This window comes from Scylla paramamosain, chromosome 36 (assembly GCF_035594125.1).
Source record: "Scylla paramamosain isolate STU-SP2022 chromosome 36, ASM3559412v1, whole genome shotgun sequence".
In the NCBI taxonomy this organism is placed as follows: Eukaryota; Metazoa; Arthropoda; class Malacostraca; order Decapoda; family Portunidae; genus Scylla; species Scylla paramamosain.
Genome location: NC_087186.1, coordinates 15,524,364 through 15,540,971, shown reverse-complemented (window position 1 = coordinate 15,540,971; position 16,608 = coordinate 15,524,364). Strand labels below are relative to the sequence as shown.

At 43.7% G+C, this 16,608-nt stretch overlaps 1 protein-coding gene and 1 long non-coding RNA gene across 4 annotated transcripts; one reads left to right on the top strand and one right to left on the bottom strand.

Moving 5' to 3' along the window:
* Positions 1–2,431: 2,431 nt before the first annotated feature.
* On the bottom strand, positions 2,432–16,291 carry LOC135091117 (uncharacterized). 3 transcript variants are annotated; one of them, XM_063988478.1, is made up of 17 exons: positions 16,137–16,291; positions 14,746–14,994; positions 14,134–14,271; positions 13,316–13,447; positions 12,710–12,770; positions 11,533–11,722; positions 10,260–10,402; positions 9,695–9,862; positions 9,114–9,228; positions 8,211–8,374; positions 7,467–7,562; positions 6,436–6,528; positions 5,456–5,695; positions 4,602–4,784; positions 3,352–3,466; positions 2,853–2,972; positions 2,432–2,810 (listed from the first exon to the last, which is right to left on the bottom strand). In XM_063988478.1, exons 7-16 carry the CDS (start codon positions 10,359–10,361, stop codon positions 2,884–2,886), a joined length of 1,365 nt encoding a protein of 454 aa, XP_063844548.1. In that variant the 5' UTR covers positions 10,362–10,402; positions 11,533–11,722; positions 12,710–12,770; positions 13,316–13,447; positions 14,134–14,271; positions 14,746–14,994; positions 16,137–16,291; the 3' UTR covers positions 2,432–2,810; positions 2,853–2,883. The 3 variants fall into 3 exon arrangements, with proteins under 3 accessions (XP_063844548.1, XP_063844547.1, XP_063844549.1); XM_063988477.1 differs by having other exon boundaries at positions 2,432–2,972; XM_063988479.1 differs by having other exon boundaries at positions 2,432–2,972; positions 14,746–14,988; positions 16,137–16,272.
* Positions 7,446–11,674, top strand: LOC135091118 (uncharacterized). The gene is made up of 3 exons (XR_010262334.1): positions 7,446–7,579; positions 10,819–10,938; positions 11,428–11,674. It is a non-coding gene; the product is annotated as an uncharacterized LOC135091118 (long non-coding RNA).
* Positions 16,292–16,608: the final 317 nt, after the last annotated feature.

Genomic DNA, 16,608 nt, shown 5'->3' with positions numbered 1-16,608 from the left:
GGAGACGTCACGGTGAAGGAAGAGAAGGAAGTGAAGGAAAATGAAGGGCATTTCTTTTCTGTCGCCTTCACCACCGTAACACGAGTCCTTCCTTCCTTCCTTCCTTCCTTCCTTCCTTCCTTCCTTCCTTCCTTCCTTCCTTCCTTCCTTCCTTCCTTCATCCGTCACCAGTACCACACGAACCTCACGTCACTTTTTTTTTCTTTTTTTTTTTTCGTCGCCACCGTGAATCTCAAGTTACATTCCTTCTCTTCCTCTTCCCTTCGTCTACCTATCCTCCCTCTCTCTTCCCTTCCTCTCTCTTCCCTTCCTTTCTCTTCCCTTCCTTTCCTTTCCCTTCCTCTCCTTTCCCTTCCTCTCTCTTCCTTTCCATCCTTTTCCCTTGATCTCCCTTCCCTTCTCTCTTTCCTTCCTCTCTCCTCCCTTCCTCTACCTTTCCTTCCTCTCTCTCTCCCTTCCTCTCGCTTTCCTTCCTCGCTCTTCCTTTCCTCCCTCTTCCCTTCCTACCTCATATACAACCGCCACGAGTCTGAAGTCTCCTCCCGTTCCTTCGTCTGTCACTGCTATCACACTAACCACAAGATCTCTCCTTTCCCATCCTTCGTCAGCGCCTTCGCCTGCTTGGAAAACCTCCCATCCTTACCTCAGTCAGTGCGTCACCGTCATTGCACAAGTTTTACAATCTCTCCCTTCCTTTCCTCCGATCACCACTCATTTCCCTTCCTCCGTCACTACTCAAGTCTTAAGTCTAACCCACCTTCCTCCCTCTCCCCTCTTTCCTCCGTCAACACGAGTCATAACATCTCTACCTTTAAGACCTCCCCTCCCTTCACTCCCCCATCACCACACGAGCCGCCAGGAGGGGAAGGGGAAGCGCCGTCGTCGTGGTCACCTTTCTGAAAATCACTGTTCCTCCATATTGCTTCCGAGACCTGCAATTTGGCCTCAGCGCGCGTGTCCTTGCTGAAAGGGTGCTTAACGAGGCAATACAAAGGAAGCTAATTTTCCAGACTTTGAAAAATGAAAGGATACTCACATTTAGAAGAGGATGGATGGATGGATGGATGGGTGGGTGGGTGGAGGGGTGGTTGTGGCATGGATGAGTGGATGGTTGCCTAACGGTGAGCCAGTTTCTATCCCGTTAGTGGAGTGGAAATTTTTGTCTTTGGGAATGTTTATGGGTGTCTTGTCCTGTGTGTGTGTGTGTGTGTGTGTGTGTGTGTGTGTGTGTGTGTGTGTGTGTGTGTGTGTGTGTGTGTGTGTGTGTGTGTTTGGTTGTCTTTCCTGCCATTCCATTGCATTTCTCTCTCTCTCTCTCTCTCTCTCTCTCTCTCTCTCTCTCTCTCTCTCTCTCTCTCTCTCTCTCTCTCTCTCTCTCTCTCTCTCTCTCTCTCTCTCATATCACAAATTAACTTTTATTCTATAATTCATTAACAGTGAAACCAAAGTCTTCACAAAACCACAAACACTTAAACTAATCACATCCACTCAACATTCCCTTCAAAACCCAATATATTCCACCCATCACCCCCAAACACCCCCCCCTCATCCTAACCAAACCCGTTCCCTACCTCACCCACCCCAGCTCAACCCTTCCCTTAGCCAACCAGTACTGTTGCTATCAGTCTGTCCACATCTCAAGTCCTTATTTAGACTTTTTAAAGCGCCTCCACTAATGACTCCTTCTTTCATTGGTTCTCACGCACACACGCACGCACGCATACGAGAGCGGCGGCGGCGGCTTCCCACGCGGAGTCTCTTCACTAAACTAATTCCTTTCAGAAGCTCGCGTGTGTCGCCAGAAGTCTTGTTCTAATTAGGTGGCACTCGCGCGCCCTCCTCAGCTGAGAAGAGGACCACCTTTCATAAAGATGGACACGGATGCCATCAATCAGTCGTCTTCTTGCTCTATCTCTCCTCCTCCTCCTCCTCCTCCTCCTCCTCCTCCTCCTCCTCTTCCTCCTCCTCCTCCTCGTCTCTGCTCTGGTCTCCCCGTCTCCCTCTTCCTCTTCTCTCTTCTGCAGCCGCCTACTCGACCACGCCAGTCTCTCTCTCTCTCTCTCTCTCTCTCTCTCTCTCTCTCTCTCTCTCTCTCTCTCTCTCTCTCTCTCTCTCTCTCTCTCTCTCTCTCTCTCTCTCTCTCTCTCTCTCTCTCTCTCTCTCTCTCTCTCTCTCTCCCTGCTTTTTTTTTTCATCTTTCATCTTCTCCTCGATCTATCTCTTTGCCTTCCTACACTTCATTAATTTTATCTTGTTTTCCTTTCATCTTTTTTTTTTTTTTTTTTATCTTTCTGGCGAGCGTGTCTTTGCCTCTGCTGTTTATCTCTCATTTGCCTGAAGATATTCGATACTTTTTCCTTTATTCATTCTTCTACGTCTTCTTTATTATACTCGACTTCCTCATTACGAAAGAAGTAATTTAAAATCGTGCCAAGTCTCAAGTTTATTTTTAATTCACTCCGATCAAGTGTAGTGAGTCTTATTTCTAATTTGTCAACACTACAACACAAACGATGCACCTAAAAATATCGTACCTTGATGAAAATTAACGTACACGAATTGACATCACGTACGGTACCTTCCGCCACACACTCCAGAGAGAGAGAGAGAGAGAGAGAGAGAGAGAGAGAGAGAGAGAGAGAGAGAGAGAGAGAGAGAGAGTAATACGCATACATCGAGTAATTAGGAAAAGTTATTCAGATTTTCATAGGACACTGTTTGGCCTTGAAGGATTGTGACGAGTAGGATTATAACTTAGTATAATTAGGTCCTATTTGTCATCATCCCACCTCCTCCTCCTCCTCCTCCTCCTCCTCCTCCTCCTCCTCCTCCTCCTCCTCCTCCTCCTCCTCTTGATTCCAGTAGGAGTCTTCGTGAGATTGTTCACTTCTTCCTTCCGTAGAGGTACATCCCGCCGAGCCCCATGAGGAGTCCTGCGATGATCATGCCCATTGCCAGCCCCGCCATGTCTCCTGCAGAAGGCGCCGACGAAGGGAGGTGATGAGAATTCAGGTGGTGTAAGTGTTTAACTGTGTGTGTGTGTGTGTGTGTGTGTGTGTGTGTGTGTGTGTGTGTGTGTGTGTGTGTGTGTGTGTGTGTGTGTGTGTGTGTTAATCATGAGTGTTTGTTTGTTTGTTTGTTTCGTTTGTTTCTTGTGTTGTATTTCATTTAAAGTTTTGGTTGTGATTGTGTTGGTGCGAGTCTCTCTCTCTCTCTCTCTCTCTCTCTCTCTCTCTCTCTCTCTCTCTCTCTCTCTCTCTCTCTCTCTCTCTCTCTCTCTCTCTCTCTCTCTCTCTCTCTCTCTCTCTCTCTCTCTCTCTCTCTCTCTCTCTCTCTCTCTCTCTCTCTCACCTGAAGAGTACCCCTTAAAAACCTCAATGCCTTCAGGGAGGTTCTCGCTCCGCTCCACCTCCACCATGGTGTGAGGCTTGGCGGTGAAGGACGTGATGAGGTGGTTCTTCTTGCCCTGAAGGTGAGGTGGCGTGAGACAGGGTGGCGGTAAGGGTGTGGGTATCGAGTGGTTAGGTTAGGGTGACAAGATGAGTGTGGGTATTGGGTTAGGTTAAGTTAGGTGGCGTGAGACAGAGTGAGGTAAGGGTCATCCTCCTCCTCCTCCTCCTCCTCCTCCTCCTCCTCCTCCTCCTCCTCCTCCCGCTGTCAGTGTTGAGCTCTTAAAGGCATCCCTGTCATCAAAATCCACAGCACTGAAGGTGAATTCTGAGACTCTAAGAACCTTTCATCCTGACTCTCTGCTCTATTAGGGAGGGAGCGTCTGCCCAGGTGATCAAAGCACAGGTGTAGAAAGTTTAAGGTTCACCTGTCATAGTACTTGCTTCTTCCAGGTGGGGCAGGTAAAGGGGGAGGATTTACGTGGGTCATCTGATATATCCTAAGTGTTGCTCTTTTCTTCATTACTACTACTACTACTACTACTACTACTACTACTACTACTACTACTACTACTACTACTACTACTACTACTACTACTACTACTACCACCACCACTGCTCTTCTACGGTCATTTTTACTACTATTCCTGCTGCTGCTATTACTACTACTATTGCTGTTACTGCCTTTATTGCTGCTACTGCTATTACTACGGTTTCTTCAACAACTACTACTACTACTACTACTACTACTACAGCATAGTATAACCTTTTCCTTATTTTACTATCACTATCACCGTTTCATTCACTACATTAGACTAAACAAGCATTTCGAAACACCCTGCAAGGTTTCATTTCATCCACCATTGGATTCTGAAACACCAAAGCCTCATTTTATCCCCTATACACAACACAAGCATTCTGAAACACCCTTCGAACCTTCATCACGATCGCATCCTTCCCTTAACACCCCATTCCCTCCAGAAACACCATTATACCACTTACCTCTATTTCCCTCCCTTAAAATCCCTTTACAACGCTATTCTACCCTTCATCTCCCCAGCATTTCTCCCCCAACACCCCATTCCCTCCAAAACACACCATTCCACCTGCTGTCGCCACACAAAACAAGGAAACCAACACTAAACCAGCAATTTGAAAAACCCGCCAGAGTATCGTGCAAGACCAGGAGTTATCGTACACATGGCGTCTCACCTCATCAGGACTGTTGCCATACATCACGATAATGATGAGCTGGGAGTCGTCTAGGGTGGCTTTGATGGCGGAGGCAGCGGCGTCCATCGTGTTCTCCTCCATGTTTCCCTCCACGTCCGCCACCTTCGAGGGCTTCTCCAGGAGGGTGAAGAGGACCTGCAATGCTGTGTCTGTCTTCTTCAGCTGCAGCAGGACAGCAGGAGGGTTGGAAGGTCGAAGTGATGTGAGTGAAGCTTCGGATTTTTTTTTTTTTCATTTCATTTCCTACTTTTTATTCAGTTATTTATTTATTCATATACTTACTTATATATTTATTTGTTTATCTATTCATTCATTTATTCATATATTAAGTTGGTTGGTTATTTATTTATTCATTTAGTTACCTTATTCATTCATTCATTCAGTCAGTCACTTAGGTATTCATTTATTTAGTTAGTTATGTATCTATCAGTATGTCTATCTATCTGTTGTCATTCTTGTCAGTGCTGTGGCTTCCTTCTTCTCTGTTTATAAAAAAAAGTGTATTACTTCAAGGTTTATTTTTTTCAAAGACACTTGGCGAAGGTCACCGGTTGGTTAAGAAAGATTCAGAATGTTTTTAGTAAAGCTTTGTGAATAATTTGAAAAGTTTTGAGTATTTAGTTTTTTTTTTTAAGAAAGCTTTTGAATATTAGAAGTTTTTTGTGTGATTTTTTTTATATTTTTTTTTTCACATCCCTCCTATGACACCCATTCCCTCCCTCTCCCCACATCCCTCCATTAACACCCCATTCCCTCCAAAACACCATTCTTCCATCACCCCACATATCCCTTAACTCCTTCCCTCCCTCTGTCCCTCCCATCTATACCCTCACCTCCAGTCTGTTGATTCTAATGGGTGACACGTTGCCAGCCTCCGCCAGGGCACCCACCACTGCGTACTTGAGGTTCTCCCGAAGGAACAGACTTTTCTCCAGGGCGTTGGAAGGGAGGTCAAAGGTGAAGTGTCTCATCTGGTCGTGATTGAAGCACAGGGACACGTCGTGGTTGTGGGTGAGGGGGATGATGGCCTCGAAGTTGTACATGTGGTACAGGATGTGTGGCAGTCCCTCAGCCTGAAGATTTGAAGGTTTGTGAGGGTTGGCTCTGGTGATTCTGAGTGGGGTAATGTATTGAGAGAGAGAGAGAGAGAGAGAGAGAGAGAGAGAGAGAGAGAGAGAGAGAGAGAGAGAGAGAGAGAGAGAGAGAGAGAGAGAGAGGGGGAGTTAGGTGAAGTGGTTGAATGTTGTTTTCTTTTGTTTTTTCTCTCTGATTTGGGAATAAGAAAATAACGTGGTGATATTTATAGTTTCTTATTACTCTCTCTCTCTCTCTCTCTCTCTCTCTCTCTCTCTCTCTCTCTCTCTCTCTCTCTCTCTCTCTCTCTCTCTCTCTCTCTCTCTCTCTCTCTCTCTCTCTCTCTCTCTCTCATATGCACCACTTCACGGCCGCATAGCCCAGGATCAGTAATTATTCTCGGTAAATGGCTACAGAGGAAATAAATAGAGTCAGAAAGTATTGAGGGAAATGGATGCAGGAAGGTAGAGGTGGTGAAGCGCAAGTCTAAAAGGGCACTATTCAGAAACACCTTGCTCTATCCCACCACGACTATTTTCAAAGGCCACAGAGAGGATTAACCGCGTCCTCCAGAGTGTTTCTTCTGTTATTAATGAAGAAATCTTGTTAATCTGTCACTTGAACCGTAAAAGGCCTTAAAACTCGTGTCACTTCAACTACAGTCTTTTTTAATGTAGTGGAGATGCGGTGTATGTGTGTTTCAGATTATGGTTCGTGAAGTGACATGTTCTCTACTTACGAAGCTGAGGTATTTCTCCAGCTTTATGGGAACCTTGTCCATGGTGGGAAGGCTTATCGCTGCGTCCTTGGCCAATATATCGTTGGTGAAAGGCTGCCGAGGAGAGAGAAAGAAAATGGGTATTATCATCAAAGAAAACCAGCATTCATTACCCTAACTTAGGTAATTTTCAAGGGCTTTCTTTCTTTCTTTCTTTCTTTCTTTTTTTTAATCCTTTGACTTATGTGACTTGGGCTATGATTCTGAAAGGCACGAATGACAGCTTGTTTAAGGAGTGAAGGGGTGACTCAAGCATTGTGGTGCCTGCTAGTTTCATTTCCACTCCCAAAAGCCAATGTAGGGTTGGTTATGTAAGTGCTGTCATGTCATTAACTGCCAGAAGGTTAATTAAGACCATAAGGAACATTCTCATACTCTTCAAGTCTTGCAAGAGAGAAAAAAGTGTGAATTAAAGAAAAGTAACATTTATCACGGTAACTTCTACATCTTTTTCCCCAAGTTCTTGTTAATTGCATTCAAATATCATAAAAAAAAATTTCATTACATCTTAAGCTTAACAATCTTACACTTCTTTTCCTTTCACTTGAGCATGCAAGAGAAAGGTGAGAGATGGCCATTTATATCATTAACCTTCACATTCGATCCCTAAGAGACATTAAGAAGGTGAAGGAAGCCCATTTTCTATCATTAACTTTCACATTCAAAGTACAAGAGACATTAAGAAGGTGAAGGAAGCCCATTTTCTATCATTAACTTTCACATTCAAAGTACAAGAGACATTAAGAAGGTGAAGGAAGCCCATTTTCTATCATTAACTTTCACATTCAAAGTACAAGAGACATTAAGAAGGTGAAGGAAGCCCATTTTCTATCATTAACTTTCACATTCAAAGTACAAGAGACATTAAGAAGGTGAAGGAAGCCCATTTTCTATCATTAACTTTCACATTCAAAGTACAAGAGACATTAAGAAGGTGAAGGAAGCCCATTTTCTATCATTAACTTTCATATTCCAGCTACACGAGGACTTACCGAGGCGAAGTACCACACTATCGTCTCATTCAGGTTCACCGTCGGGTTTGGCTTGATTCCGACCCACACGTCAGCGATCATCCCTCTCTCCCAGTGCTGCAGGCGAGAGGCAGGTGAGGAAACGAGCTACAGGGTTTTGTTCTATTCTGACCACTGCAGGAGATTAACAGGGTATTCACTCTTTCATCCCTTTCACTCGTAAGCTCTTTAAAATCTGCCTGTTTCTGGTTTTCCTCCTTCCTACGACTTGAACTTTCAAAAGGTGGAGTATTAAGACGTCTCCAGTACTAAATTGGTCAACTTTTTTTTTTTTTTTAATATCCTCTTATGATTATATTTTGGAGCGACATATTGAGCAGGAAAAAAATTATAAATTGACCAGCTTAGTTTCTGAGATGTATTGATGGTGTATTTGAAGCAGCTCGAGTCGCAGAAAGAAGGAAAATACAGAAAAAAAGGTCAAGGTTCCCAGAGTTTGGCAGCAGAAAGTGATGAAAGAGTCGAGATCTAATGAACTCTTGCACTGGTGAGGTGGACAGAACAGGAGAAACGATTGAGTAATATAAAGTAAGAACATAATTGGGAAGCTGCGAAAAACCAGCTGGCCTATACGTGGCAGTCCCTGTATAAAAATAACTCTACTTACTTGCATCACCCATCACCCATCACCCATCACCCCCATTTAAATACTCCATAGGTACGACTACTACAGATACACATTGCACTATACCATGAGGCCCTTACCCGCCCATTGTACTGCATGGGTTCCGACAAGTCGTCCCAGTCCCAGGGGCTCGTCATGCGAATGGAACCGTCTTCGCCCACCTCCACGTCCCCCCAGCTGAGGTTGGCGTTGATGGGCATGATGGAGCAGGCGCTGAGCCTGGGCCGCACCATGTACATCAGGTCTGGGGGAACATTGAACACATTGCAAACATTTGTTATACCTTAAGTGTACATTGATTACTTGGATTGATTCATTCATTTAAAAAGGTAAGGCGAGTGAACACTTGGATGCAATACAGTAATTGTGTACAAAGGCACCCCATCTAAAGAAAAATCTACGTGACTCGTACATAAATCTACAAGTACATTCGGGAGCTTGCATCAGCGTTTCCCAAGCCAGTGACCCACAGCACTGTACCATGTTGCCGCAGGAGGAGGTGTATAGATGACACTCATTTGATTCTTACGTGATATACCGTGCATGGAAAGGTAGTGCAGACAGAAACTTTAGTAATGCGAAAATGTATAGTTTCTAAATTGTTTTTTTTTAATTAATTCAGTGTAAATGCGTGAGATGTGGTGGATGTACAACAGACTGAACAGAACAAGCGGTGCATGAGCAGCATGAAGTGGCTGAAGTATGAAATGTGGTAAAAAAGTCCTTTGTTCGGTGTAAGAGGAACGCAATCCTTGATAACGTGAGAATTAAATTTGACACGTGTGGCTTAGAAGTCATTTTCTCATCAAGTGTTACCCTTAACAGTGTATGGCCATTGGTCCTTTTATGATGTGGCGTGATGAATCAGAGGAGGAAGAAAGGAAGGGTCTTGATTAGCTTATTAGTGAAAACCGTGTACAATGTTTCGTTGATGTTCATAGTTATTTATTTATCTACTCTATATCTGTGTTTGGTGCGCTTACCTTGGTTAAAATCAAGAATTCTCTGGGTCAAGTTTTCGAAGCGCCTGTCAGCACCGTAGATGAAGAAAGGAATGTAGTCCACGCGGGAAATTTTCATCTCGTAGTCATACCATTCCTGGAAGACGTGAGAGTGGTCGTGGGGTGGTCGTGGGGTGGCGGGAGGCAAAGGAAACGTGGGAAGGTAATGAGTAGTAGCAGCAGTAGTTGTTGTAGTTGTTATTGTTGATCACTTTTTTTTTTTTTTGTGGTAGTGGTGGTGGTGGTGTAGAAGTAGGCATTAGTAGTGCTAGTACAAAAAACATTATTATTATTATTATTATTATTAGTAGTAGTAGTAGTAGTAGTAGGCGTCATTTATGATAATAGTAATAACAGCAACGCAACCACCACCACCATCACCACCACCACCACCACCACCACCACCACCACCACCACCACCACCACTATCAACAACATCAAACAAAAACAATGACCCAAACTATTTTCTCAGGTACAGAAACGACCCCCACACCTGAACACCACACCTGAGCACCACACCTGACCAACACACCTGAGCACCACACCTGAGCACCACACCTTACCTCCTGCGGGAACATGGCTCGCAGATGCACACTCTCGGTTTGCCCCTGGCCGTCAGGAACCAACACGTTGATGCCGCCCACCTGCTCTGACTTGTAGGAGAAGTGCACAATGGGCTTGGGCGGGTCCAGGCGACTTATCCGCCCCTCACAGTACGCGTCCACGGGTGCCTGAAGGAGGTGGTGAAGGAGTACATGAAGGAGATGATGGTTTATACACACACACACACACACACACACACACACACACACACACACACACACACACACACACACACAGTTTTTTTTTTTTTTTTTTTTTTTTTTACATTGTTTTTTTTCTTTTTTTTTATATTTGGATGTGTTTTCAGTGCTCTCTCTCTCTCTCTCTCTCTCTCTCTCTCTCTCTCTCTCTCTCTCTCTCTCTCTCTCTCCTCTCTCTCTCTCTCTCTCTCTCTCTCTCTCTCTCTCTCTCTCTCTCTCTCTCTCTCTCTCTCTCTCTCTCTCTCCTCTCTCTCTCTCTCTCTCTCTCTCTCTCTCTCTCTCTCTCTCTTTTTTACATTCAGCACTCCCCCCTCCACCCGCCTACCTCCAACTCGTCCAGGGCAGGCATCCACTCCCTCCTGAAGTCAAAAAACTCCACGTGCAGGATAAAGCCGCCCTCCCTTGGGTCCATAATATCCACGTACATAGGAACCGAATTGCCGTTGTTCTGTACGTCCCAGTCCTTAGCTGAGAGAGAGAGAGAGAGAGAGAGAGAGAGAGAGAGAGAGAGAGAGAGAGAGAGAGAGAGAGAGAGAGAGAGAGAGAGAGTCGTTAACATTCTTAGCACAAAAAAAATCTGGATACAGAAAAAAAACGAGAATAAGGTTAATTTTTTGTGTTTGCTACAGAACTAAGTAAGAGAGTGTACGAGTAAGGCAAATGTTTCTTTAAATGTAAGTGATTATGAAAAAAAAAATAATAATATGCCTAATAGTTAATGAATTTAGCACACATAATACTTCATTGTTTCCTTTACATAATCAGCATTTTTTAACTTCCATCACGACCATGGACAGGTTTTTTTTAACAATGATATTTTAGTATTCAATAAAATCTGCACTGCATCACTTCTTACTGGCAAACGTAATTTCTCATTCACATAGAGCACGCAGAAGAGAGAGAGGCTTGATGCGAGAGAGCCAGAAGACAGAAAGAAGCAACATCCTGACCCCAGTGACACCCTAACGAGAATTCTGCGTCAGTGGGAAAGAAACATCAAAGGAGTAAGTATTAAGAACGCCGGCTTAGAACACGAGAAGAGCTGACAAAGGTTCTTTTTACCCTGTTGTTTCTTGTTGACGCCTATAAAGATCCCATGCATTGCTTTTTAGTGCTGGAATTGTTGGATATTTAACTTAAAGGGATAGTTTATTAAGAAAGTAGGGCCTAGGAACATTCACTAGTCCAGGAATACGAGTAGAGCAGATGGCTCTTGTTTTTATCTGCGTTCTTGTACTGGATGCTTATAGAGTTCACCCATTGCTTTAAGTGACGCGAATTGTTGTCAAAGAGGTAATTATTAATAACGCATAAGAACACTCACTCGTCTATTCTTTTCATCCCCTTCTTCCTTACAAATGGCTATAAAGATCTCATATATTGTTTATAGTGTTTTGAATCATTGTATATCCAGGTGAAAGAATTAAAAGGATGATGATTTAGAAAAAGCACAAGAACACTCATCTGTTCTTTTCACCCGTTCTCATCCCCAGCTTATAAAGACCCAATACGTTGATTTTAGTGCTTGGAGTCGTTACATATCCCAGTGAAAGAGTTAAAAGGATGGTTATTAAGAACACAAACGCAGCAACACTCACTAGTCCAATAATACGAGTAGAGAAGACTTGTGTTGCCCTCGTCTGGCTTGTTGATGCAGGCTTGGAACACCTGACACCAGCGCCCCCCCGACACTCATCCACCCCGAAGAAGGTGTAGTTGAAGTAAGGGCCGAACTCCATCAGCCCCATTGCCCCCATGAACTCCCCGCCCCCGCTGGTGTCCACGATCCTGACGGAGGGAGGGCAGGTGAGAGGAAATGCCATGTTGTGTGTGGTAACCTTTCTCTCTCTCTCTCTCTCTCTCTCTCTCTCTCTCTCTCTCTCTCTCTCTCTCTCTCTCTCTCTCTCTCTCTCTCTCTCTCTCTCTCTCTCTCTCTCTCTCTCTCTCTCTCTCTCTCTCTCTCTCTCTCTCTCTCTCTCTCTCTCTCTCTCTCTCTCTCTCTCTCTCTCTCTCTCTCTCTCTCTCTCTCTCTCTCTCTCTCTCTCTCTCTCTCTCTCTCTCTCTCTCTCTCTCTCTCTCTCTCTCTCTCTCTCTCTCTCTCTCTCTCTCTCTCTCTCTCTCTCTCTCTCTCTCTCTCTCTCTCTCTCTCTCTCTCTCTCTCTCTCTCTCTCTCTCTCTCTCTCTCTCTCTCTCTCTCTCTCTCTCTCTCTCTCTCTCTCTCTCTCTCTCTCTCTCTCTCTCTCTCTCTCTCTCTCTCTCTCTCTCTCTCTCTCTCTCTCTCTCTCTCTCTCTCTCTCTCTCTCTCTCTCTCTCTCTCTCTCTCTCTCTCTCTCTCTCTCTCTCTCTCTCTCTCTCTCTCTCTCTCTCTCTCTCTCTCTCTCTCTCTCTCTCTCTCTCTCTCTCTCTCTCTCTCTCTCTCTCTCTCTCTCTCTCTCTCTCTCTCTCTCTCTCTCTCTCTCTCTCTCTCTCTCTCTCTCTCTCTCTCTCTCTCTCTCTCTCTCTCTCTGGGGCATTTGGTTAGAAGTCACGGTAGCTTTGGTTATGTTACGTTAAGTTTGATGTGTTTGGTTAGAAGTTAGATTAGGTGTGAGTGTGTGTGTGTGTGTGTGTGTGTGTGTGAGTGTGTGTTTAAGTTTGTTAGGTTTGGTGTATTTAATGATAAGAAGATAGATTAGGTTAGCTTCAGTTTTGTGTGTACGTTTAGAGGATAGGCTGAGTTAGGTTTGTGCATTTAGTTAGTGGTTAGGTTCAGTCAGGTTATATTTTTCAACTCACCCAAATATTTCCTGCAGCTCGGTGCTCATGTCCTTGATCTTCCCCGCCGTGCAGTGTTTGTCTGGGTGCAAAAGGAAGGAACATTAAAATACAGCATTGCTTGACTCGAAATGTTGAACGTATAGAAAGAAACAAACTATTTAAAACATTGTCAGTAGTTAAGTAGTCACTGAGTCGTTAAAAGAAATAGTCAAGATAGTTTAGACGAAGTGACGAAATATCAGTATGAATGTGAGTGAAGGTGACGAAATAGTATGAACATGAGTGAAAATGACCATTTATTAGTGTGAACACAAATAAAAGCGACGAAATAATAGTACAAGCATGAGTGAAAGTGACAAAATAGGGCGAACATGAATGAAAGTGACTAATTATTTATCAGTACAAACGCGGACGAAAGTCGCAAAATACCACGAACATCGAATAAAAGTGACGAAATAATAACACAAACATAAATGAAAGTGACAAAACACGACGAACATGAACGAAAGTGACGAATTCTCAGTACAAACATAAATCAGTTACAAAATACCACGAAAAAACAATGGAAGCTAAAAAAAAAAAAAATACCACGAACATGACGAAGGTGACAAGCAGATGACCTACAGATATCACAACCCTCCTCGCCGGTAACGATGCAAGGGTTGTCTGACTTAATGAACAGCGCCTCGTCCAAGTTGTGGCTGTAGTGAATCTCCTCGCGCACTATAAAGGGCCGCGACGCCACCACGCCCGCGCCTGTTACGGGAGGGAGCGAGAGAGAGTGAGTCACTTTAACCCTTTCACTGCTATTTCGCTCACATCTCACTCACTAACCACTCTGGTACATATTTTTCCCCTTTTTTACTCCATTCCTTCTTGTGTATGCCTATAAAGATTCCATATATTGTTTTTAATGCTGTGAATTGTTGCATGCCGCATTGAAAGGGTTAAAGGAAGGCAAGAGACAGTGATGGTGGGGAAATTATGTATTGAGATTAAAGCTGAGATAGGTAAGTGAAAATTTGTTAGGTTACTTTTCATACATATGTGCAGGCACAGTGGGTTATTGCAGCTACACTTATTTCCTTGTGTTCTTCTGTTCTTACACGAGGACATCACGTGGTACTAGAGAGAGAGAGAGAGAGAGAGAGAGAGAGAGAGAGAGAGAGAGAGAGAGAGAGAGAGAGAGAGGAAAAGCTGTCAAGAAAGGGAGAAATGGCTGTGAAAACTTGAATTAATCGCTATGAAATGCAGAAAAAAAATAACTGCTGTAAAGAAAATAAATAAATAAACCTACAAAACAAAAGAAAGAAAAATGGCTGCAAAACCTTTCAACACCAACTGCTGCGGAAAGGAGAAAAACCCGTAAAAGGAAAAAAAAAAAATCCTTTTAGAACTTTCACCACAACTCGAACCAGTAACGAAGAACGCAAAAATCTTACCCAAGTCATAGTCATTGACTCCCCTGCGGCTGGGACCGTCATACATCTCAACACCGTGAATGACTCTCTTCGTGTCGTCCCTATCAAGGTTAAACTCCAGCTGGGTCATGAAGGAGTCCGGCACGGTGGGCAGGGGCGCTGTGGGTGGAGTGAAGGATCAGGGCAGTGAAGGATTGTGGGATTCTTGTGGGTGGTCCTTAGATGAGGTTTTGTTGATTGTGTGATAAAATGTTACTTGAGGGTGTGTTTGGATATTTTTGTTGTTGTTGTTGTTGTTGTTTTTCTCCTCCTCCTCCTCCTCCTCCTTTTATCATTACATTTTCCTCATAATCACTTACCTTCTGTTCCTTTCAATTTAGTTTTTATCTCCTTTTCTCCTCTTCCTCGTCCTCCTCTTCCTCTTCCTCCCTTTACCCTCCTCATAATCACCTACTTTTCCTTCCTCTTTATTCAAACCTTCTCTTCCCTCCCACCCATCTGTTCGGGTATCGTAAATAACCCAAAGTAATCATAAAATAACACTAATAATCACCTTTTCTCTTTCTCATTACTTCAACTTTCCTCCCCTTCTGTTTGGGTTTCTGTTTCTAAGTAATCCTAGGTAACACTCACGGTCGTCAGGTGAGGATTGCATGGGCGTGCAGGGATACCCTTTAAGCATTTTCAGGTACTTCTCCCTCAGCGCCTTCATGTCCACGTTTGATTTCCTCAGGTTCTTCATCCTCGTGGCCCTGTCTGCCGGCCCTCGCTCCACTCCTGCCGCCTCGCCCACCAGCGCCGCCACCACCACCACCACCACCGCCATCAGAGTCACACAGCATCGAGGAGTCATCTTGGTGAAGTCTTGCTTCTTACCTGTAGCTGAGTGTTGGTAATTAGTACTGTACCTGTTTATTTTTTATTTATTTATTTACTTATTTATTTATTTTTTTAATCCAGTCCGTTTTTTTGAGTTTGTTAATTGTAGATGCGTTATAGCGTGCGATCTCATGTCTACACACACACACACACACACACACACACACACACACACACACACACACACACACACACACACACACACACACACACACACACACACACACACACACACACACACACACACACACACACACACACACACACACACACACACACACACACACACACACACACACACACACACACACACACACACACACACACACACACACACACACACTAGGTAATAAACAAGATATACAAACTCCACATGTTATAAGCACTCAGGAATCGAACCCCGCTCACAGGAGTACAAGTCTAGCGGTGCACCAGTGAGCCAGGGACCGTATTTTAAAGCGGTTTGGCGTCTTATCACTACTACATTCAAGAGTCACTGGTGGAAAGTACTGGAGTGTTCAAGGATGTTTTCATAATTCTAATAAAAGCGTAAAGATTTTGCATTACAAATTAGAAAAACACCCATGATGTCTCGACTTGTCCTCTCTCTTGCCTTTGAAAATAATTCCAGTGAGCAAGAAAAGCGATTCTAATAAAACTTTAACTAATATTCCGCATCACAAATTGGAAAAACACCAATGAAAACCTGACTGATCATCTCTGTTGACATTGAAAATGGTTCTGGTGAGAGAAGGAAGTGGTTGTGATCAGACTTAAGAAACGAACTATAATTCTGCATCACAAATTAGAAAAACATCATTAAGAACCTGGCTGACCATCCAAATGGCCTTTGAAATTAATTCCAGTGAGAGACAGAAGCGGTAGAATTGTTTTAAAATATAGACTTTGTGGAGATTCATCTCAAACGTACAATTGATAAAACTCTGACCCGGTGTAAGCCTGTGTCATAAAAACTCAAAACTGCTCGTGTCAGTTTGTACACATTTGACCTGAGGATTATCACTTTTCTACGCTGTCAAAATAGTTCACCAGTTTTCATTTTTTTTTTTTTTCATGCATTTCTTATACCAGGTCAGAGTTTTCCCTATAGAACGTGACGACACACTACGCAAAGTGACGCTCACCTGCCTAGACTCCAACCACGACTGAGTCCTAAATCCAGAGACAGCAACGCCCCCTCCCCCTGCCGGCGTCCTGATCAGCACTACAACGAGGCGCCAGTGCGTTATGGCAGATGGAAGGAGGTTATCACACACATACACACTCACACTCACACTCACACAATTAGTCACGCCTCCTGTACTTGTTTATCACGCTGTTTTATCACCGCCATGACCGCCACCACCACAAACACCGCATTCACCACATTCATCACCATCAACCGCCGCCCTCCTGTTTGGTGTCAAGGTAAAGAGAGAGTTACATAATTTACGAATATTAGACAGAGATTAAAAAAATATACATAAATCTTTCCTTAATTCGAGTTTTAATTTTGCTATCTCTACATCAATCGTTCGCTAGTTAATAAATTAGTAGTTTGTTAGTGAATTACTTCTAGTAGGGAAGTTAGTGCAGAAAAATAAAATCAAACAGTTT

Excerpts from the sequence above, each read along its gene's own strand:
- LOC135091117 (XM_063988477.1), bottom strand. The coding sequence starts at position 10,361 with ATGTACGTGGATATTATGGACCCAAGGGAGGGCGGCTTTATCCTGCAC. Across the intron at positions 6,529-7,466 it reads TAGTGTGGTACTTCGCCTCG|CCTTTCACCAACGATATATT; the intron begins GTAAGTCCTCGT and ends TCTCCTCGGCAG. Across the intron at positions 3,467-4,601 it reads ATGGCAACAGTCCTGATGAG|GGCAAGAAGAACCACCTCAT; the intron begins GTGAGACGCCAT and ends CCTCACCTTCAG.